At 37.4% G+C, this 24,873-nt stretch overlaps 1 protein-coding gene across 14 annotated transcripts in view; it reads left to right on the top strand.

Moving 5' to 3' along the window:
• Positions 1-24,873, top strand: part of LOC101404335 (protocadherin gamma-C3) — a 145,117-nt gene that overhangs the window by 73,081 nt on the left and 47,163 nt on the right. Inside the window, exon 1 of one of the 14 annotated variants that reach the window (XM_014795136.2) lies at positions 2-4,216. The exons of the other annotated variants lie outside the window; for them this stretch is intronic. Within the exon in view, the coding sequence (XP_014650622.1) occupies positions 1,793-4,216 (2,424 nt within the window). The 5' untranslated portion in view covers positions 2-1,792. Of the gene's footprint in view, position 1; positions 4,217-24,873 lie in introns of those variants that run through there. 14 annotated transcript variants of the gene reach the window in all.

Here is a 24,873-nt window from a genome sequence, read left to right as displayed (position 1 = left end):
TGTCACAGAGGAGAATAACAAGTTAAGCTCTAACTGTTGCCTCTACTCACGTGAGTTTCAATGAATACCTTTCATATGCAAATGGGTATTTCAGTATATTAATTTTCAATATAATTTCAAAATATTAATTTTGAATTTCAAATATTTTGAAATTTTTGAAAGAATTTCAAAATGTTAATTTTAAAATCAATATTTTGGCAAGAAAATCTTAAACAGATTATATCTACTATCACTTCAAGTTTGTCCACTCTCAATATTTTCCGTTCCTTTCTGTGTGAGCCAGTAACTTCATTATGAGTCCTCAAGTGTTTTGAAATATTTTGACAATTTCACCGGAGATACTCTTTATCCACACACACACAATCTCCTTTGTTGTGAGAAGTGGGTATTATGATGCTGCTGCCAGTCAAATATTTTTAATTGAAGCATAAATGTTTTCTTTTTGTGGGTGTTTCTTTTTCCTAGAACATCAATATCTTGAGTATGTAAGGTTTTTTCTTTACTCTGTTAACTACAAAGTGAGAGGAAAATGCATGAGAAAAAAATATTGAAAGAAAATAAGGACATAGTAATGATTTGATAATATTCAGGTACATTTGCTAGGGATTCTTTGAGTCCCACTGAAGAGGTCAATTTTATGCCCAATCTTTTCTCAGAACTACCTGTAGATTTCCTCCAAGTTTTAAAGATATTATTTTATAGTATACCTGCCACACATGCTTATCCTCAGAATCTAAATATTTACATTCATGAAAGCACAATAGCAAGAATTTTCTTCCTATATTTTGATTGGCTTCCAAATGTATTACCAGTAATACTCAGTAATTAGAATTAGGTTTGTTACCCAGAAAAAGGTAAGTTTATAATATTCTTTGGGTTACTAATTTTCCTAAACATTCTTTTGAAATATATTATAGAGTTGTGGAGTACTACCCTTATTTCACTTCCATTTTGTTCTAAAAATGTTAGTGTCTTCCTCACTTGACTTCCTGCCAGGTGTGATTCTGATGATGTGTACAATCATGTTTCTTATTTTTAGGTTTCCATATTATTGTGAAAATTTGATTTTTAAATGTTAAATGTCAACAGCCTATTAAAGTAGTTCTTCCATTTGGGGAAATTTAAGAATCTATCAAAAAATTTTGCCCCAAGTTATAGCTGAGTGATAAAGCTTGAATGATTCTATTAAATGATTTCTCAAAACAGGAAACTCCTAGGGAGGTGTCCCATAATAGGTGTGTTGGGGGGAGGGTGATATCAAGGCAGGTGCACTAAAATTATAAGGTGAAAATTACTGTGTATAGAAACTTCGAATTCATTTAAAAGCTCATTGGAAAATCAGAATATGCCTACGGCTACAGAAAATCTCAAGAAAATGGCTCTGTATGAAACATTTTAGAGAAATAAAAAGAAGCTCACTGAAGTTTCAATTAAAATGAATACTGTAGTTTTAGTCAGTTCCACTTCTATCCCTATTTGAAGAACAGTAGGTGGAGCTATTTAAGGTCTAAAAACCAAAAGTCCTTTCCCGGAGTTCACGATTGTGCAGTAATTGGTTAGGACTCTGAGCGCCGCTGTTCACCAATCAGGGAGAGAAAAGCAGAGATCCTGCTTGCCGTGCACGCGCCTGAAGCACAAAGCACAGCTAGATAGGAACTAACCATCTCCGAGACTGTGAGGAAACTGGGCAGAGGAGCTCTGATCCCCAACTGTCAGATTCTAAGGACAGAAGAACTGATCCTGATTGGGTGGTCAAGGGAAGAATCGGAAATTATCTTCGAGGAAGGTGACAATGATACCTGCGCGACTGCACCAGGACTACAAAGGGCTTGTCCTGCTGGGAGTTCTCCTGGGGATTCTGTGGGAAACTGAATGCACCCAAATCCACTATTCAGTTCTTGAAGAGCTGGAGAAAGGCTCTAGGGTGGGCAACATCGCCAAGGATCTGGGGCTGGAGCCCCGGGAACTGGAGGAGCGCGGAGTCCGCATCGTCTCCAGGGGTAGGACTCAACTTTTCGCTCTGAACCCGCGAAGCGGCAGCTTGATCTCCGCAGGCAGGATAGACCGCGAGGAGCTCTGTATGGGGGCCATGAAGTGTCAACTAAATCTGGAGATTCTGATGGAGGATAAAGTGAAAATATACGGAGTGGTGGTAGAAGTGAGGGACATTAATGATAATGCTCCCTACTTCCCGGAAGGTGAATTAGAAATAAAAATGAGTGAAAACGCAGCCGCTGGGATGCGGTTCCCCCTTCCCCACGCTTGGGATCCGGATATCGGGAAGAACTCTCTCCAGAGCTACGAGCTCAGCAGTAATACTCACTTCTCCCTGGACGTGCAAAGCGGAGCGGATGGTAACAAGTACCCGGAATTGGTGCTAGAGCGCGCCCTGGACCGTGAGGAAAAGGCCATTCACCAGCTGGTCCTCACGGCCTCGGACGGGGGCGACCCAGTGCGCACCGGCACCGCGCGTATCCGCGTGATGGTTGTTGATGTGAACGACAACGCCCCAGCGTTTGCTCAGTCCGAGTACCGCGTGAGCGTTCCGGAGAATGTGGCCGTGGGCACTAAGCTGCTTCTGGTAAACGCCACGGACCCTGACGAAGGAGCCAATGCGGAAGTGACGTATTCCTTCCGGTATGTGGACAACAAGGCAGCCCAAGTTTTCAAGCTAGATTGTAATTTAGGGACAATTTCAACAATAGGGGAGCTGAACCACGAGGAATCGGGATTCTACGAGATGGAGGTGCAAGCAATGGATAACGCAGGATATTCTGCACGAGCCAAAGTCCTGATCACAGTTTTGGACATGAATGACAACGCCCCTGAAGTAGTTGTCACGTCTCTCTCCAGCTCCATTCTGGAAAACTCTCCCAGAGGGACATTAATTGCCCTTTTAAATGTAAATGATCAGGACTCTGGGGAAAACGGACAAGTAATCTGTTTCATCCAAGGGAATCTGCCCTTTAAATTAGAAAAGTCTTATGGAAATTACTACAGTTTAGTGACAGACGAACTCCTAGACAGAGAACTGGTTCCTAGTTACAACATCACAGTGACTGCTACTGACCGAGGAAGTCCGCCCCTGTCCATGGACACTCACATTTCTCTGAATGTGGCAGACACTAACGACAACCCGCCCACCTTCTCTCATGCCTCTTATTCCGCCTATATCTCGGAGAACAACCCTAGAGGAGCCTCCATAGTCTCCGTGACCGCCCAAGACCCTGACTATGGAGAGAACGCCCAAGTGACTTACTCCCTAGCAGAGGACACCCTCCAGGGAGCACCCTTGTCCTCCTACGTCTCCATTAACTCTGACACCGGCGTCCTGTATGCACTGCGCTCCTTTGATTATGAGCAGTTCAGAGACCTGCAACTACAAGTGATGGCACATGACAGTGGGGACCCTCCACTCAGCAGCAATGTGTCCCTGAGCCTGTTTGTACTGGACCAGAATGACAATGCACCAGAGATCCTGTACCCCACCCTCCCCACCGATGGCTCCACAGGTGTGGAGCTGGCACCCCGCTCTGCAGAGCCTGGCTACCTGGTGACCAAGGTGGTGGCGGTGGACAGAGACTCAGGACAGAACGCCTGGCTGTCCTACCGCCTGCTCAAGGCCAGCGAGCCAGGGCTCTTCACTGTGGGGCTGCACACGGGCGAGGTGCGCACTGCGCGGGCCCTGCTGGACAGAGACGCCCTCAAGCAGAGCTTGGTGGTGGCAGTCCAAGACCACGGCCAGCCACGCCTCTCAGCCACCGTCACACTCACTGTGGCCGTTGCCGACAGCATCCCAGACGTCCTGGCCGACCTGAGCAGCCTCGAATCTCCCGCCAACCCCGACGACTCTGGCCTCACGCTCTACCTGGTGGTGGCGGTGGCCGCGGTCTCCTGCGTCTTCCTTGCCTTTGTCATCGTGTTGCTGGCGCTCAGACTGCAGCGCTGGCACAAGTCACGCCTGCTCCAGGCTTCAGAAGGCGGGTTGGTGGGCGTGCCCACCTCGCACTTTGTGGGCGTGGACGGGGTGCGGGCTTTCCTGCAGACCTATTCCCATGAGGTCTCCCTCACCGCGGACTCGCGGAGGAGTCACCTGATCATCCCCCAGCCCAACTACGCGGACACGCTCCTCAGCCAGGAGAGCTGTGAGAAAAGCGAGCCTCCTTTGCTGTCAGGTGATTCGGTGTTTTCTAAAGATAATCATGCATTAATTCAGGTGAGTCCATATCAAATATTCTCTGAGCTTTAAGCAAAATATCTCTTATATAGGTAATTAGTATATGTTCGGAATTTATAAAGCAGACATTAAATTTATATATACATGGCAGATACAGATGACAACCTGGCCGCCTTCCCTCAAGCCTTCCCTGATGTCTTATTTGTAACAATTTTTTATATATTTATATATGTTATATATAAAAATTTATATCCTCTTTATAAAGTACTTGTTAATACTCCATATGATGTTTCTAATTTAATTTACCAACTATATAACTCTTCCTGCTTTTAATTGGTCTTTTTATTTCCCATTGGCTGTGCAACAGTTTTATGTTGATGCCAATTTATCTATTAAGAATACAAATTGTTCTAGAGGGGATAAATCTAATTCAATGAAAAGTACAAATTATATTTTCAATAAACTTTTATAAATAGAGCGACTTCTAACTACACATGAAATTGCTAAAAAATTCATAAAGTGCATTTAGTTTCTTTTCAAGTTGCAGTAATTGTTTCTGGTCATTAGGAATGCATGCATTTATACTTTCTCAGTGTACTAAGTCATTTTGTGGTTTCAAATCATTCATGAACTTCCAAATATGGTGAGTTTATTTCTTACACATTTAAAATGTTCTCACTGAAATATGCAAACTGTGTAAGTGTCATCATGTGGAAAAACTGAAGAGATTGTTTCTTTTTCTTTTTTTTTTATTGAGGTAACATTAGTTTATAACATTATGTAAATTTCAGGTGTACACCATTATATTTCGATTTCTGTGTAGAATACATCATGTTCACCCCCCAGAGACTGATTACCATCTATCACCATACACATGTGCCCTTTTATTTGGTTCACCTTCCCCTCCGCCTTCACCAATCTAATCTCTATATCTATGTGTTTGTTTGTTGTTGTTGTTGTTGTTATCTTCCACTTATGAGTAAAATCATGTTATTTGACTTTCTCCACTTGACTTATTTCGCTTCACATAATATCCTCAAGATCCATCCATGTTGTTGCAGATGGCAAGATTTCATCTTTTTTATGGCAGAGTAGTATTCTGTTGAGGATATATACCACATCTTCTTTATCTCTTCATCCATTGATGGGTACTTAGGTTGCTTCCAAGTCTTGGCTATTGTAAATAATGGTGCAAAGAACATAGGGGTGTCTATATCTTTTTGAATTAGTGTTTTCTTGTTCTTTGGATAAATACCCAGAAGTGCAATGGCTGGATCATTAGGGTAGTTCTAGTCTTAATTTTTTGAGAAATCTCCATACTGTTTTCCATAGTGGATGCACCAGTTTGCATTCCCTCCGGCACTGTATGAGGGTTCCTTTTTCTCCACATCCTCTCCAACACTTGTTATTTCTTGTCTTGTTAATTATAGCCATTCTGGTGGGGTGTGAGGTGATATCTCATTGTAGTTTTGATTTGCATTTCCCTAATAATTAGTAATGTTGAACATCTTTTCATGTGCCTTTTGGTCATCTGTGTATCTTCTTTGGAAAAATGTCTGCTCAGATTCTTTGCCCATTTTTTAATTGGGTTGTTGGTTTTTTTGTTGTTGAGATTGTTTATTTTTCACCCCCATTATAGATTTTGGGAATACAATGTCTGTATGTATTAGATATTTCTTTTGCCCATTTTACCCACACTGATGATCTTAATGATGACTTTGTGTTAACAAATTGTGTTTTGGGTGCATTTTTGGTACTGTGGTGAGTTTGCAGTAATTCTCTCTTCTTCTTAGGTTAAATTCCCCATGACTTTCACAAACATGGAAAATTTTCTGCAAAGTGCTCAGATTCTAAGTGTTTTCTGAGAACCTTATGCTTATTGTAGAATGTGGAACAGAAATTGAATGCTACAGTATAATATTCTTGGGAAAGCATTGCTGGAACCTGGAAAAGCCTGGTTTCTTTTGTTGAATTCTGTAAAGGGGTAGGGAATCATAACATCCTAATTATTTTCTCTTTCTTTATTTTTTTGCCTATGTACTTTCAAAAGTACAACAGTTAATTAAAACCTAGACTCATATAAGAGATTGGAAACCATTTAGACAATGAAAGATAATCAACTGGCCCTAAAATGAGACAGTTACTGCTACTGAGATTCACATGTCACTTTATGCTTCTTGACAACCAAGACAAAAAAAGGAAATATAGTATGATTCTATTTGTCTGATTTTTTTAAAAGGAAGTTTTTGTGCTTATCTAAAAAATGCAAACTTTGTATTGACATTAAGTTCAAAATGGAATTTAATAAGTAGAGCTTTCTAAATAATATTGAGGGGAATAGAGGGCAATGTACTTCCTGTTGTTTTGTAAAAGCTATAAAAAGGTTTATCACATAGCCAGTTCTCATATGGTTATCAATTCAAAATGAAAGACATAGCACACAACAGAAATTATTTGAGAAGCTAACCTAGTATAGTTCCAAATCTGCTGACTTCTTTTCACTTAACTTGATTTAGGGACAAATCATTAAGAGGTAGGGCAATGAATAGTCATGACTCTTTGGCTATATCTCAAATATCAGTGATCTCAACTATGTTTCCAGTTTAAGCTAAATAAGTTTCATTAAATAGTTGTTGAGTGATTGAATAAACAAATATATGAGCTCTGGGGATTACCTGATATCAGTATTCTAAGGTGTAGTATGATAGAAAAACAGCAGCTTTGCAATGAGGTAACTCCTAACTCTGTGACCTTTAACAAGCTATTTAATTTCTTTCAGCCTCAGCAAAATAGGGATAATGATACTATATAGTTTGAAAGATTGTGGTAAGGACTAGTGGTAATATATAAACCATCTGGTTCATAATATGTACTTAATTACAGTAGCCATTTTTTACATTGCTGATAGAAAAAGGCGTTGTGCTTTCAATGTTAGCACACTTGACATTCTGTTGGGAAAAGTAATAATGATTTTTGTGCTTCTCCAGGTGGTACAATGGGATGACCTTTGGGTGGTAGCAAAACTGTTCTAAAATTTTTATGAAAGCTAATTTTAAAATCTTTAGTGCCTAGGCACATTCTTGATTAGGAAGCCCCTATTCAGGGTCATAAAAAATGGGGGAAAGATTATTTTGGATGAAACAAGTTTATGAGTGTTCATTTTTCTCTGTCTGAACCTAATGTAACCTAAACAGGACCTTAACCAAGGGTTCTATGAAACTTCTTATTTAAAGGACCAGTTTACTCCAATAGGATTGCTAGGATGATTTAATTGGAAAATGGATCACCAAAACCTGAAAGTTGGAGTTACTTGTTTTTGGCCACATGAGAGCTTAAGGTAACGACTGTGCAAAATATCAATCTTAGCTTTAGGATATTTGTTGGTAATTTAGGGTTGATAATTAGGATATTTGTTGATTGTTTTCTTAGAGTAACTGGGCAGTGGGTTTGGATGTTTATATTTCTTTTTTTTTTTTTTTTAAGATTTTATTTATTTATTTTTTCCCTCCAAAGCCCCAGTAGATTGTTGTATGTCATAGCTGCACATCCTTCTAGTTGCTGTATGTGGGATGCGGCCTCAGCATGGCCGGAGAAGCGGTGCGTCCGTGCACGCCCGGGATCCGAACCCGGGCCGCCAGCAGCGGAGCCCGTGCACTTAACCACTAAGCCACGGGGCCGGCCCATGGATGTTTATATTTCTTGGTTCCAGTAATGAAATTATGTCAAGGACATTGCTTATCTTCCTGTCTGTTGTGGAAGGTGGGTATGCATTCACTTAATCTAACAAGTTAATCAGTGTTCAGCTATAACTTAAAAGTTGTAGCTCCAATATTTTATAGCACCTAAAATTGGAATGTAATCTGTCAGCAGACATTCTTTCCCCACTTCCATTCTAGAAGAAATATTATACTCCTCAAAGCAGCAGTAGCCTAAGATCCTTGCTGAGACTGTACAACTTGTTGAGACTATGCAACCCATAGATCATTTTAGACTGAATTAGAAGGCTAATGATAAATGAGTGGACTGTATCACAGTTTTCTCAGTTACATGTAATAGAGTATAGCTGTCATCATGAATTGAATAGTTCTGGTGAAAGATCTGCTTTTTTCTCACACCACACGTCAAGTTCAAAAAAGTACACACCTCTACATTAAATATGTGCAGTTTTCTATATATCAATTATACCTCAATAAAGCTATTTAAAAATTTTTTTAAAGCAAACACATAGTTGTGAAGGGATGTTGATCAAACTAATAAGTGTATATATTAGGAAAGAGACAGATTTACTCTCAAATGTTACCCTCAGAGTTCATTTTTAGGAAACCATACCTAATGAAAAGTTGTCAATAACAGAGCACACTGTTCAGGACACATTCTTAAAATACTGATAGGAAAAGATAGCCTATGGCAAAGGTAATTGAAAAAAATCTTTGATAGAGAATGAGTTTTCTCGATATCAAGTGAGAAGAGCGCTGGTTCAGGAAAATGTGAAGAAATTGTCATCAGATGGACCATAGAGTCAAATAAAATAATTTATTAATATGCAGAAGAAATCAGCACCTCCAGAATTTCTCTTAGAGAAGCCATAAAAAGATCTACTAGGTATAGTATTATTGAGGACAAGTATAATTTCTTAGTTTATCTTTAAGTCTCTGAAGCATTTCACACAGTGGCTTGTATACATTCTAAATTCTCAGTAAAAGGCTTGAGTTCAATGATTAGAAAGTGGTCTCTTAGGAAAAAAAATCACATGCAAAACCAATTATTTTTTGCGTGCTTTCCCTCTATATCAAACTCCTAGTAATAGCCGACTCTCTGACCTATCTATACAAAGCTAAGGAACTGGAGATTTGTCAAATTTTTAAAATAGATGCCTCAATCCTTAAGATTTCCATATTGTGAAACTTCTTAGAAGCTTTCTATATATTTGCAGCTGGAGATTCAGCCAATAGTTCATCCTGAGACTGTGTTATATGAAAAAAGTAAAGTCTTCCCTCCTACAAAAAGTAAAAATAAAAAGAGAGACTCAGCCTTAAAATACTCTTAAACATCAAGAAGAAATAAAAAGAAGTCATCATTTTGACATCATATGCTGGAGTCACTGAGGATATAAATTCCCAGGAATATTTAATTGCATGAATCAGACTGTACTACTGCCTTTCAACTTGCAAATTCCAGTAAGAAATCTTTCTCTTTGCTCTCAATTCTTCAGAACTTTGACCTCTGATTTCTTCAGGCTGCAGTTCTAGAGTAGGGACTCTGAGCACTGTTATCAGAGATAAAGGAGGCGATCTCATATGTTTCCACTGACTAACTTTCCTAATTGGACCTTGCAAAATATCTGGGGCTAGTTGTCTAGGACTTACCCACTCTGAAGCTGCCGGTTAATGCGGAAAAAGAATGAGAAAGTGGAGACTTACTTGTGAGTAACAGAATGGACTGGAGCAGATATGCCCACATAGTATAGTTTGTGTCATATATTTAGAAACAGATCCCTTAAGTGTTTTAGACCTTAAAACCCTTGATGTAAATGATAATTCCCCCAGTTCAACAGGAATGTTATTGAGTTAAGTCTGAGTTGACCCAGTCTGGAGCAAAATTTGCAATAGAACCTACAGAAGATCCTGATGTTGGAAGCAATTCCTTTACAAAATTACCACCTTAGCAGCAACTCTATATTTGTCTTCAAAGTAAAAGAGACCTACAGTGGAAAAAAATATGTTGAACTTGTGTTAGAGAAGCCACTAGACTGGGAAAAGCAAAGCTCACATCACTTAGTCCTGACAGCCGTAGATGGCAGGGACCACCAGGAAGCAGCACTGCTCAGATCCTGACCCTGGTGATAGAGGCAATTACAACTCCCCCCACCACACACACACCTGATTTTAGCCAGAATGTTTACAGGATCAGCCTTGAAGAAGACATGCCCTTGGGAACCTTCACAGTGAGGATGAGAGCCACTGACCCAGATGAGGGCATCAAAGCAGAGATCAGGTATGCCTTTGCAGTCCAGAGTACCCAGACCCAGTTTGGCTTTGACCACAATAGTGGAGAAATGAAAACTTTAAGTACATTGGACAACGAAGAGATGAAAAAATATTACATGGTTTTGGAAGCAAGGAACGGGGGATACTGGTTGCCCAGTGTAGTTGAGAGCGAAATTCTAGACGATAATGACAAAGTCCCAGAGGTGATTTTTACTTCTATTTCCACAGTGATTCCCAGAGATTCTGCACCTCGGACAGTAATTGCTCTGTTTAAAACACAGGATATAGATTTGGGAGAAAATGGGGAGGTCATGTGTCTGGTACAAGAAAATGCACCTTTCAGAATTGAATCGTCTGCCAATTATTACTACAAGCTTGTAATAGATGGGGCCCAGAACTGGGAGCAAACCCTGGAGTACAATGTCACCATCGCCACCACTGACAGAAGCAAGCCACCCCTCCCCTCCAGCAGAAGCCTCACCCTACACATTGGTGACGTCAACAACAATGCACCAGTTTTCCACCAGACCTCCTACATAGTCCACGTGGCAGAGAACAGTCACCCCCTCCAAACCCCATGCCTCTACTGCCCAAGTCTGCACCTCAGATCCTGACCTGGGACCCTGCAGCCATATCTCCTACTCCGTTGTGGCCAAGTCAAATGCCGTAAGTGAATTTGAACTAGCACAGAATGCTGAATAAGGACTGTTCCTTGTAATCAGGTGATTGTACAAATGGATCCAAATAATTTTAGCATAGCATTTCACTGAACTTGCAGTTTACAAACACTTCAAAAATTATAGAATAACATTTGCATATAAAATTCCCCATTATATACCGTCAGTGATTTGGAAGCTTGCAGTCTAAAATATAACAAAAAAAAAGAAAAAGAAAGAAAAGGAAACAGTTACCTTTGGAAAGTGAAATCAGGTAAAGTGAGTAATACAGAAACTGAAAGGAGTGAAAGGAGAATTACTGGTAACTCAAAAGAAAGAGAATATTAATAGGAAGATGCATAAAAGTGTGTCTGATTGATTAGTCACAGTAGGGTTCCTTATTGACGTGGCTTCTGTTGTCTATCTAAGCTATGTAAATTTTATTATAAATTCTACCTGGCTGTTGGTCTCTAAAAGGAATTCAGAAAATCAGATAATTTGGCATCTTCAACCTGGATTCTAATGCTCACCTGAAGAGTTTGCTAAAGCTTGGAAACCAAGAAAAGGCAAGCATCTCAACAAAATGTGTCACTTTCATATACTGGCTTTACCTTGTGTAATAACTGCTCTAGCAGTATATTAGGGGAGGCAGTGAATATTCCTGGTGAGCAAAAGGCACTTATGTGACACCTATTGACTCTTCTATTACCTGATTTAAAATTGATTTTTGCATGGGGTATGAGGTAGGAATTCAGTGAGGTAGGACTCAAGTTTATATTTTCCCCTACATATGCCCAGTTTTTCCAGCATCCTCTGTCAAAAAGATTTTCCTTTCCCTATTGAATTGCTTTGGCACCCTTGTTGAGAATCATTTGATTGATATATGTAGGTCTATTTCTAGACTCCCTATCGTGTGCCATTGATCTATTTGTCTTTCCTTCTGCCAATACCATACTGTCTTGATTATTGTAGCTTTATAGTAAGTCTTAGGTAGGTAAGTCTTCCAATGTTTTTCTTCTTTTTCAACAGTGTTTTGACAATTCTTGGTCCTTTGTCTTTCCAAATAATCTTGTCACTTTCCCAAGGGGAAAAGCCTGTTTTGAATGGGATTGCATTGAGTCTATAAATCTATTGGAAGAGGGATCATCTTAACAATATTGAGACTTGAAATCCATGAGAATGGTATATATTTCCGTTTAGGTCTTCTTTAACTTCTCTTAGCAATGTTTTAAAGTTTTCAGTGTAGAGGTCTTGTATATCTTTCATTAAATTATTCCTGCATATTTGATGGTTTTGGATGTTATTGTAAATCATATTTTTTATTGCATGTTCTGAGTGCTCATTGCTGGTTTGCAGAAAAACTATTGATTTTTATATATTCCATATGTTTTTGAAAAACATGAGGCGCAGGGTGCTCTATTCTCATATTGTGAGAGAGTATAGTATAAGCTTAAACCACCTCTGCATAAGTTCAGGCTTTCATTCTCTGCAGGGTATAGGTTGGAAGAGCCCACCCCAAAACAGAGTAAACGCTAGTGTCTGCCCCAAGTCTAGTAGTGTGTGGATCATTCATTAATTTATATAAGCAATATTTATTAACTGCCTACTATATGAAAGGCACTGTCCTAGGTGCCAAGGATGTAGCAATGAACAAGGCAGATGTGATTCCTGCCTTAATGGGCCCCCACTCTAAGATAAGGTCTTTTACAAGTCTGATAAATGCCACCAAGGAGAAAAACAAGGGTGCTAAGAGAGCTTGTAATGGGGATGCCTACCCTAGTCTGAAGGGTTAGGGAAGGCTTCTTTCAGGAAGTGATATTTAGCATGAGATCTGAAGGATGAGTAGAAGTTAGCTAGGTAAGAAAGAGATTAAAGAACAAATTGTCAGGTAGAGGGAATAGCATGTGTAAAGTTCCTAAAAACAGAAAAGGTGAGCACTTGAAAAGGGCTAGGGAGGGTAGCAATGGAAAGTAAGTAGATAAGGTACATCTATTACAAGTCAGAGCCTTGTAAACCACATTAAAGATTCTGGATTTTATTCTAAGTACCCTTGTACTGAGGAGCTATTGAAAGGTTTTGAACAAGGCAGTGACAAGATATGATTTTAATTTGAAAGATTATTCCGGCTGCTCTGTAGTGAATTGATTTATGAGGGTTATAAATGGAAGTAGGGAGAACAGATGGGAGACTATGGCAATGTTCCTGGTAAGAAATGGTGCTGGATTGGATTAAAGGGAAGGTAGTGGATATAGAAATAAGTGGATAGATTGGAGATATATTTAGGAAATAGATTCAATAAGACAATAATAGAATGAGTGGAATGTAAACTCCTGAGGGCAGGGACTATTTTGTTTATTATTGTGTCTGGCAAGATGGTTGCCCGGCAAGTGGTAGATCCTCAATAAAATATTGTTGACTGAATAAATAAATGGATGAAAGAGAGAGGGGATTAAGAATCATTTCTAGGTGTCTGAATTAAAGAACTGGATGGACAAGAGTACCATTTAGTGAGATGTGGAAGACTAGAGAAGGGTAGACTTCAGAGAAATCAAGAGTTGAGTTGTAAACATGTTAAGTTTGAGGTTCTGAGAAACATCCAAGTGCATATATTGAGCGTGGTTGGACATATGGTCAACGTTCTTTTACTCTGGTTTCTTCCATTGTGGTAATCCATTCAGATGGGTAGATCCTTACTAGGCTGAGCGTGATAAGCTTCCTGATAGCTCTACACTGGTATGTTTTCGGGTTCCTGGCAGAGCTACCCCTGTGTTTTATTTTTATTTTATCTCTTTTTCACTATTAGGAATATCCGGCACCCGGAGACCTTTAGTGTGTCTAATTCATACTCACCCCACTGTTCAGACTAGTCCTGGTGCCCAGTTCTTTTCTGCCTCTGGAATTCTGTTTGGATTATAACTTATCAGGCTGTTTTAATTTGTTGTTGTTTAATTTTCTTTCACTTGATTGTATGTTTTCCATGGAAATTTTTAAGCTGTTTTTCCTCACCATCTGTTTTTGGTTTACAAACAGTAAAATTTCAGATAAGGAATGTTTAGGATAAAAGATGCATAGCAACAATAATAAAATTGTTGGATTTTAATATTATGAATACACTTGGAAGATTGTATGCCCACACATACCTTAAACATCCTATAGAGTCCTCAGTAACCATGTTAAAAATATAGTACTTTTTGTTCTGTGACTTTCATCTGATACATATTTGCTTCTTAGCAACATCAGGGGGGAACATCAGATTCCCCCCTCCACCCTCACCTTGTCTCCCAACTTACCCTCAAGAGGTCACTGCTGTTAATACCTGTTTATGTATACTTCCAAGCGTTTTTCTTGGTATATGTAAATGTGTGTGTGCTTTTTTTTGCACAACAGGGATCATTTTACATTATATATACTGTTCTGCAACTTGCTTTTCCTAGTTAAGGGATACCTTTCCATTTGAGTCCTTATGGGTCTGCTATCTACCTCAATCTTAGTAATTTTCTTTGATTTATTTTATTTTGGGGGAGGAGACACATTTACATGGTTCAAAAGTCAAGATGATATAATAGGTATATAGTATCTCAGTCTCATTCCTGTCCTACTCCTGTTCCACCCTTGTTTCCTTCTGCCCCCACAGGTAAACATTTTATTAGTTTCTCAAGTATCCTTTCAGCATTTCTTTATGCAAATATGGGCAAATATGAATATATGTTTTTAATTTCCCACTTTTCTTACAAAAAAGATAACATACTAGACATTGTTCTATATCTTGCTTTCTTCACTCCACAATGTATCCTTTAAAAATCTTTCCATATTAATACATAAGAAAGCTTTTTTTTAACAGCTGCTTATTATTCCATTGTGCTATTAATCAGTCTCCTGGTTAATAAGTTGATAATTGAGTTGTTTCCAATCTTCGACTATTACAAACAACTGCACTGAATAGCCTTGTACCTACATTATTTTGTACATATGCTGTCTATCTGTGGGATGAATTCCCAGAAGTGGAATTGCTGGGTCAAAGAGAAAATAGGTTTGTAATTTTGATAGGTACCTTCACAGTAAGTTTTCTTTTTAACTCTCTATTTTGAAATGATTTCTAGTTTACAGAACAGTTGCAAGAATTGTACAAAGAATTATATATCCTTCATCAAGATTCACCTATTGTTAATATTTTGTATTTTGCTATATTTCCTTTTATCATTTCTCTCTTTCATTCTCTCTTTATCATTCTCATATATATGTGTGTGTGTACACATGTGTATATGTATATGTATTTATGTGTGTGTATACACGTTATTGTCTTTTATGAACCATTTGAGAGTAAGTTGTAGACATGTCTCTTTATTCCTAAACACTTCATTGTGTATTTCCTAAGAACAAGGACATTCTTTTATATAACCAATTTCAATAATGAAAATCAGAAAGTTTAACATTGATACAATATGATTATCTATAGTCTATATTCAAACTTTACCAATACTTTACAGTAATTTTTTCAAGTCCAGGATCACACATTGCATTTAGTTGTCATGTCTCTTTAGCTTACTTAAATCTGAAACAGTTCCTCAGCCTTGCTTTGTCTTTTATAACACTGATATTTTTAAAAGACTATAAGCCATTTATTTTGTAGAATTCTCTTAATTTTGGTTTGTTTTATGCTTCCTCATGATTACATTTAAACTAGGCATTTTTGGTAGTATATTAGTTATCCATTGCTGTGTAACAAATTACCCCAAAACTTAGTGGTTTACAACAACTGACATTTGTTATCTCATACATTTTGTGGATTAAGAATCTGGGTATAGCCTTGCTGGGTGCCTTTGCCTCAGAGTTTCTCACAAGGCTGCAATCAAGGTGTCAGCTAGGCTGTTATCTTATCTAAAGGCTCGATTGAGGGAGGATCCACTTCTAATCTCTCTTACATAGTTATTGATGAGATTCAGTTCCTCATGGGTTGTTGTAATGAGGGCCCCAGTTTCTTGCTGGCTGTTAGCTGGAGGCCTACCTCAGTTCTTTGCCATGTGGACCTCTCCATAGGGCAGCTCAAAATGTAACATCTGGCTTCCTTCACAGCAAGTAAAGGAGAGAGCCAAAGAGGGCAAACAAGATGGACGGAGGCCACAATCTGTTTGTAAACCTAATTTTTAGAGTGACATACCATCACTTTTGCTGTATTAAGTTCATTAGAAGCAATTCACCTGATCCAGCCCTCACTTGAGGAGAGATGATTTTTAACTCCGTTTATAATCATTCCTTCTACATTTATTAGTTGGCATTATACTGTAAGGAAGAGCTTTCCCTTCTTTTTTATTTATTCATTTATGGCTCATGTGTTTTTTTCTATGAATTATATTCCATTATTTCTTTTGATGCCAAATTGTTCCAGATTTATTTTATTTTAGATTTAGATTTATTTATTTATTTATTTACTGTGAGGAAGATCAGCCCTGAGCTAACGTGCATGCCAATCCTCGTCTTTTTGCTGAGGAAGACTGACCCTGGGCTAACATCTGTGCCCATCTTCCTCCACTTTATATGGGATGCCGCCACAGCATGGCCTGACAAGCGGTGCGTCGGTGCACGCCCGGGATCTGAACCCCCGGCAGCCAGCAGCAGAGCACGCACACTTAACCGCTATACCATGGGGCCGGCCCCAGGATTTATTTTGATCCCAAATTGTTCTGCATGTGAGAACCTCTTCAAGCTGGTTCCTGTGTCCTTTCGCCATACCCCTATCATTTTCTTGAGCACTTTCTTACTTTCTGAAGCAAGATGTTACAGAATTATCTTATACTTTCCCTACTTCAGTCATGAGATGAGTTATTTATCCAAAAAGCCCTGCTTCTTTTTAGTAGGGAATAGTATTTAGAAACTAAGATATGGGAGCTAGGAGTACTCGTTGCTAATGGGCTGTTACTGTTTCTAGGCCTTTTCGGCAAACAGAGCTAGGAACACACGCACACAAACACACACATCTATATCTATACACACAGACCTTCGAAATCTTGAGTTCATATTCACACCTCCAATTCAGGTTCTTCCTAGCCTTCCCTCTTACCATCTTTGTATTTTCTTTTCCAAAAGTGAGAACTCTGGCTCCCAACATTATGAATATATTTATTCAGTCCTTAAATACAAAGAAAGTAGTTTCAGAATTGCTATCCCCATACCAAAGAGAAAAACAAACCTACATAGTTCAAGATTTGCTTGCAATTGTTTGTCTTTACACGGAGGGTATATAGTCAAAGTACTGTGTTCAAAGTTACTTGTAGTATGGTTATGTTATTCATTTGAAATAAAGTTAAGTTTATTCATTTCTATTTATGCCATTTTAGAGTTTTTCCACAGTCTAAACTTGATTAGAGCATTGATTAGTATTCTTTTTTGAATATGTAAAACATTAACACAATTAAAATCAAACTATTATTTAAAAAAGCATATTCAGAAAATTATCACTCCTCCCCTGTCTCTTCTGCCTCATTCATATCACCCACTGTAAATAATCAATTTCATTAGTTTCTGGTTTATCCTCTCTGTTTCTTTTTGCAAAAAATAACCACATATATTTATGTTTTCTTATTTCTTCTTTCTTGCACAAAAGGTAACATACTATGCAGGCAGTCCTGGCTTTGAACAGTTACAATATACACAAATTTCAGTTACCAGAGTTTAAATAACACCAGTCTCCTAAAAACAGTTCAAACTTAAGTTACCATGGTATATTAAATGAGTAATTGCATAAAGTACAAATTTCACTGTTAGCCCTTCAGACCACAAATTACTTTGCAAATAGCAGATGTGCACCATGATCAGTGACCAATCACATGGCTTCTTTCAGTCTGTTAGTGACTGGTTACTATGCATCTGTTATTTAGTTCAGATGCTCTGTTCAGACAGCAGAGCATGTAGTTGTGTTGCCTTCTTCTCTCCCAGTGATAAACACACATGACATTTTACAAAAAATGTATAGAGGGAATTGACCAACAAAGATGAAAGTGAAGCCAAGAAACAAGAGTAATAATGCTGTCAATGAAGTTTGAATTGAACATAACTGGAGTTACAGAAGAAATAGTTGACCATGGGAATGTTGACACTGCTGCCTTAGAGTCTCTAGATGCGTAGACAAAGGAGCTTAGTGAAGGTGAACTTAATGACGTGAGTGAGGAAAGTGGCTGTGAACAAAAGGAGGAAGATGTCCCAGAAGAAAATGACACCAGCAAAAACCTTCATATTAGAGGAACTCTCAGAGATATTTCATGATATTGAAAGCTCAAAGGATATATAAAATGTTGGAAGTTGATCCAAACTTAGAAAGGAGTATGACAATTTTCCAAGGCATAGAAAAGATGCTTGTTGTAAATTATAGGACAAGAAGCCAAACTCTCTTCGAACTCTTCTTGATACGTTTTTTACAAAGAAATAAAACCCTTTAATTCTTAGTGGTTCTAATGTTTTAGATGACAATGTACTAAATAAATATGGTTCACTATTTTTTACTTCCCCATAAGAGAGTTTTTAATGTTTTCATAAAATTTTTTAAAGGTCAGAGAACAATCATAATTTTTCCCATTGATTATTAAAATCACTTTACAGATTTCAGCTTGCATGGTCATTTTCACAGTCCTGCACTACCATGCAAAGTGAGGACTGCCTGAACATACTCTTTTGCACTTTGCTTTTTAAAAATTTTTAATCAATTTTATTGCAGCATAATTTACATGTAATAAAATGTCCCTTTTAAAATTATACAGCTCAATGAATTTTGACCAATGTTTATACCTGTGTAACCACCACTATAATCAAAATATAGAACGTTTCTGTAACTTTCATAAGTTCCTTCCTGCTCCTTCCCAATCGATTCCCCACATCCCCAGCTCCAGGCAACCACCGATCTGCTTCCTGTCACTAAAAATTAGTTTTGCTTCCTCCAGAATTTCATCTAAATGAAATCCTACAACATGCACTCTTTTGTGTCTCCTTCTTTTGCTCAACATATTTTTGAAATTCATTCACATAGTTGCATGTGTCAGTAGCTTGTTTCTTTTTATTGTTGAGTGGTATTGCATTGTATAGATATATCACAAATTGTTTATCCATTCACCTGTTGATAGACATTTGAGTTTTTCTCAATTTGGTGTTATTCTGAATTAAGGTAATATGAACATTTATGTACAAGTCTTTTTGTGGGCATATGCTTTTTATTTCTTGGATAAATACCTAGAAGCACAATTGCTGAGTCATACAATATGGGAAGTATATATTTACCTTCATAAGAAGCTGAAAAACTATTTTTCAAAGTGGTAATATCACTTTACATTCCCATCAGCAGTGTATGAGAGTTCCACTTGCTCCACATCTTCACCAATGCTTCCTATTGCCAAACCTTTTAATTTTAGCCATTCTAGTGGGTGGGTAGTACTATCTCATTGTGGTTTTAATTTGTGTTTTCCTGTTGACTAAAGATATTGAACATCTTTTCATATGTTTATTGGCTATTTGTATATCTTCTTTTAGAAGCCTGTTCAAATATTTTGTTCATCTTTGAGTTATTTTTCTTCTTAAAATTGAGTTATGAGAGTTTTAAAAAATATATTCTGGATGTGAGTTCCTTGTCACCTACATGTTTGTGGATATTGTGACTTGTCTTAAAGACTGACTTGAGTTTTCTTAGTAGTGTCTTTTGAAGTGCAGAAGTTATAATTTTGATAAAGCCCAATTTATTCATTTTTTTCTATAAGTTTGTGTTTCTTATGTCCTATTTAAGAAGTCTTTGTCTATTGCAAAGTTCTGATGATTTTCTCCTATATTTTCTTCTATAAGTTTTATAGTTTCACTATATAATTCATTTTGAGTTGATGCTTGTGTATGGTGTGATGTAAGGGTGAGAGTTCATATTTTCACAAAGGGATATCCAGTTGACCCTTTGGAAAACTTTGCTGAGAGGACTATCCTTTCCCCATTAAATAATCTTGGCACCTTCCTCAAAATTCATTTGATCATATATATGTAAGTCTTTTTCTGGGATCTCTGTTCTAATACATAGTCTGTAGCATTGTAATAAAGTCTTGAAATCAGATAGTGTTAGTTCTCCAACTTTGTTTTCCTGTTCCAAAATTGTTTTTGCTATTCTAGATCCTTTAATTTTCATATAAATTTTGGTATTATCCTGTCACTTTCTTTAAAAACAAAAAAGACTTCTGAATGTTGATTAGGGTTACATTGAATCTATAGCTTCAATTTGGGAAAAATTAACAACATTATTGAATTTTTCAATCCATGAACATGGTATATCTCTTCATTTATTTAAATATTCTTTAATTTCTCTAAGCAAAGTTTTGTGTTTTTCAATGTGAAGATCTTCTGTATGTTTTGATAAATTCATTCTTTAGTATTTAAAGTTTTCTACAATTCTAAATGGCATTTTAAAAATTTCATTTTCTAATTGATCATTGCCAGTGTATAGAAACACAATTAATTTTCATATATTGACCTTCTATCCTGGGACCTTAACAAATTAACTTATCAGTTATAGTAGAGTTTGTGTTTTTTTGTAGATTCTTTAGGATTCTTTACATACACAAACATGTTTTCTGCAAATAAAGACAGTTTTATTTTTTCCTTTCCAATATGTATGCCTTTTCTTTCTTTTACTTGCCCTATTGCCTTGGTTAGCACTTCCGGGGCAAACCTGAATAGAAATGATGAGAGTGGACATATTTGCATTGTTTCTGATCTTTCCTGAGGAAAAGCATTTAGTCTTCCACCGTTAAGTTTCCATAGATACGTTTTAGCAGATTGAGGAAGTTCCCTCTATTTCTAGTTTGCTGAGAGGTTTTATCATGAGTATTAAATTTTGTCAAATGCCTTTTTACATCTATTGAAGTGATAACTTTTCTATTTTACTCTGTTAATATGGTAAATTACACAGGTTGATCTTTGAATGTTTAATCAACTTTGCATTTTTATAATATACTAAACTTGGTCATCATATTCCAGCCTTTTCTATATTGCTGGATTGAATATGCTAATATTATGTAAAATATTTTTGTATGTATGTTTATGAAGGATATTGGTCTGTAGTTTACTTTTCTTATAATTTCTTTGTCTTGTTTTGTTATTAGGGTAACAGCTTTTGGTTTGATTGATTTTTCTCTATTATTTATCCATTTCATTAATTTCCACTCTCATCTTTATTATTTCCTTCCTTCTACCTATTTTGGGTTTAATTTACTCTTCTTTTTCTAACTTCTTAAGATTGTAGCTTAGGGCCGGCCCTGTGGCTTAGCGGTTAAGTGCGCATGCTCTGCTAGTGGCGGCCAGGGTTCGGATCCCGGGCGTGCACCGACGCGCCGCTTCTCCAGCCGTGCTGAGGCCGCGTCCCACATACAGCAACTAGAAGGATGTGCAACTATGACATTCAACTATCTACTGGGGCTTTGCGGGGGGAAAAAAGGAGGAGGATTGGCAATAGATGTTAGCTCAGAACCGGTCTTCCTCAGCAAAAAGAGGAGGATTAGCACAGATGTTAGCTCAGGGCTGATCTTCCTCACACACACACACACACAAAAAGATTGTAGCTTAGATAATTGACTTCACATCTTTTTTTTCTAATTTAAGTATTTAAATAAGTAAATTTTTTTTTTTTTTTTTTTTTTTGTGAGGAGATCAGCCCTGTGCTAACAACTGCCAATCCTCCTCTTTTTTTGCTGAGGAAGACTGGCCCTGGGCTAACATCCATGCCCATCTTCCTCCACTTTATATGGGACGCCGCCACAGCACGGCTTGCCAAGCAGTGTGTCGGTGCGCGCCCGGGATCTGAACTGGCGAACCCCGGGCTGCCGCAGTGGAGTGCGTGCACTTAACTGCTTGCACCACCCAGCTGGCCCCTAAATAAGCAAATCTTGCTGAGCTTTAGCTGCACCCAACTAATTTTGGATGTTATGTTTCCATTAAAGTTCAGTTCAAAATGTTTTCTAAAACATCTTGCAATTTCTTCTTTGACCCATGAATTATTTAAAAGTATGTTAATTTCCAAATATTTGAGGATTACTCAAATATCTTTTGGTCATCAATTTCTAATTTAATTTTATTATGATCCAAGAACATATGTATAGTTTCTATTTTTTTTTTATTTGTTAAAATTTGTTTTAGGGCCGGCCCCGTGGCTTAGCGGTTAAGTGCGCGTGCTCCACTGCTGGCGGCCCGGGTTCGGATGCTGGGTGTGCACCGACGCACCGCCTCTCTGGCCATGCTGAGGCCGCGTCCCACATACAGCAACTAGAAGGATGTGCAGCTATGACATACAACTATCTACTGGGGCTTTGGAGAAAAAATAAATAAAATTATATAAAAATATTATTAAAAAAAATTGTTTTATAGTACAGGATATAGTCCATCTTGGTGGCTGTTCCTTGCACACCTGAAAACAATGTGTATTCTGCTGTTAGTGTTTGTTGTGTCTTATAATTGTCAACTAGATCAAGTTGGTTGATAGTGTTGTTCAGGTCTGCTGTGTCCTCACTGATTCTTTGTCTACTCATTCTATCAATCACTGACAGAGGAGAGTTAACATTTCTAACTACAAATATGGATTTTTCTTTCTCCTTTCAGGTGTATCAGTTTTGTATCATATATTGTTTCATATATTAAGCTGTATTATTAACCACATACACTTTTTTTTTTACTTTTTATTTTAAAATCATTATTGATTCACAGGAAGTTGCAAAAATAGTACAGAGAGGTCTCATGTATCCATCACCCAGCTTACTCAAATAGTAACATCTTACATTACTATAATATATAATATCAAAACCAGGAAATTAACATTGCTACAATCTACAGACCTTATTCAAATTTCAACAGTTTTTACATGCACTTATTTAGTGTGTGTGTGTATGAATAATTCTATGCAACTTATCATCTGCATAGATTTGTGTAACCACCATCACAATCAAATACAGAACTATTCCATCACCACAAAGAACTCCCTCATATTGCCCTAACCCTTGGCAGCCACTCATCTGTTCACCACTTCTATAAATTAGTCATTTTGAAAATGTTATATAAGTGGTACCATAGAGTTTGTAACGTTTTGAGGTTGGCTTTTTTTTCCACTCATAATAATGCCCTTGAAATCCATCAAGGTTGTTGCAGGTATCAAGAGTTTGTTTCTTTTTATTACTGAGTAGTGTTCCATTATATGGATATACTACAATTAGTTTATCCATTCACTTCTTGGAAGACATTTGGGTTGTTTCCAGTTTGGGGCTATTACAAATAAAGCTGCTATGAACATTGTGTAAATGTTTTTGTGACACAAGTTTACATCTCTCTGGCATATATGCTCAGGAGTGCAATTACTGTATCAGGTGGTAAGTGTGTGTTTAGCTTTATAAGAAGCTACCAAACTGTTTTCCAGGGGACTATACCATTTTGCATTCCCACCCGCAATTTATGAGAGATCCAGTTTTTCCATATTCTCACCAGCATTTGGTATTGTCACTATTTTTTATTTTAGCTGTTCTAATAGGTGTATGATACCTCATTGTAGTTTTAATTTGCATTTCTATAATGGCTAATGATGTTGAACATCTTTTCACGTGCTTATTTGCCATCACTTCTTCAGTGAGAAGTCTGGTTTTGTGTTTTGCCTATTTTCTAATTGGATTTTTTTTATTACTGTTAAATTTTGAGAGTTCTTTATATATTCTAAATATGAGTCCTTTGTCAGATAGTTGGTTTGGAAATATTGTCTTCCAGTCTATAGCTTGTCTGTTCATCCTCTTAACAGGATCTGCCTAAAGCAAAAGTTTTAAATTTCAATGAAGTACAATTTATTAATTTCTTTTATGGATCATGCTTTTGGTATCACATCTAAGAACTGTTAACACGTTTTAAGTCCTGAAGATTTTTCTCCTATGTTTTCTTCTAAAAGTTTCATAGTTTTAAGTTTATGTTGGCACCTATGATCCATTTTGAGTTAATTTTTGTATAAAGTATGAGGTTTAGGTCGACAGTCAATTTTTTATCCATGGGTGACCAATGGTTTCATTAGCATTTGTTGAAAAGACTACCCTTCCTCCATTGAATCACTTTTGCACTTTGTCAAAAATCACTTGGCCAAACAAAGCTGGAGGGAGGGATATGCTGAGGATTTGAGGACGATGCTTTTGTATTCCTCAGGAAATGGAAGTGTGCAGAAACTGGTGGCAGCCATGTTAAGACTATAAGAGGAGGCAGACAGCCTTAGCATGAAGCTATACCATGAAGAATACCATTGTATGTTAAATAGAAGGAAAGAAATCAGGTCCTTGGTGACATACTTGTGCCCCTGGATCAAAGTAATCATAACAACTACTTACTTCTGGACTTTAGTTGTGTGAGCCAATAAATCTCCTTTATGGCTTAAAAAAAAGCCAAGTTGGCCATACGTGTGTGGGTCTATTTCTGGGTCCTCTATTCTGTTTCATTGAACTATGTGTGTATCTTTCTTCCAATATCACACTGTCTTGATTACTATAACTATATTATAAGTCTTAAAATTGGTTACAGTAATTCCTCCCACTTTATTTTTCTTTTTCAAGATTGTTTTAGCTATTCTAGGGCCTGTGCCTTTAAATATAAATTTTAGAGTAAGCTTGTCTAAATAAAAAACATCTTGCTCTTATTTTGATAGGAAGCATGTAGGGGGAAATAAGGGAAATGACATCTTTACTATGTTGAGTTTTCCAATCCATGAATATTGTATGTCTCCCTCTCCATTTATTTAGATATTCTTTGATTTCTTTCATCAGCATTTTGTAAGTTTCAGCCTACAAGTTCGATGCATATTTTGTTAGAATTATACCTAAGAATTTCATTTTTTGAGCAATTGTAAATGGTATTGGGTTTTCATTTCAATTTCCACATGTTCATTGATAGTATGTAGAAATACAATTGATTTTCATATGTTGATCTTGTGACCTTGCTGAAGTCACTTATTAGTTTTAGCAGTTTTCTTGTAGATTCCTTGGGATTTTCTATGTAGACAATCGTGTCTTCTGCAAATAGACAG

The sequence above is a fragment of the Ceratotherium simum genome, chromosome 4 (assembly GCF_057802395.1).
Source record: "Ceratotherium simum simum isolate JZ-2026a chromosome 4, ASM5780239v1, whole genome shotgun sequence".
Taxonomy (NCBI): Eukaryota; Metazoa; Chordata; class Mammalia; order Perissodactyla; family Rhinocerotidae; genus Ceratotherium; species Ceratotherium simum.
Note: the sequence above shows the minus strand (reverse complement) of the source record. Positions and strands in the feature narration are given on the sequence as shown.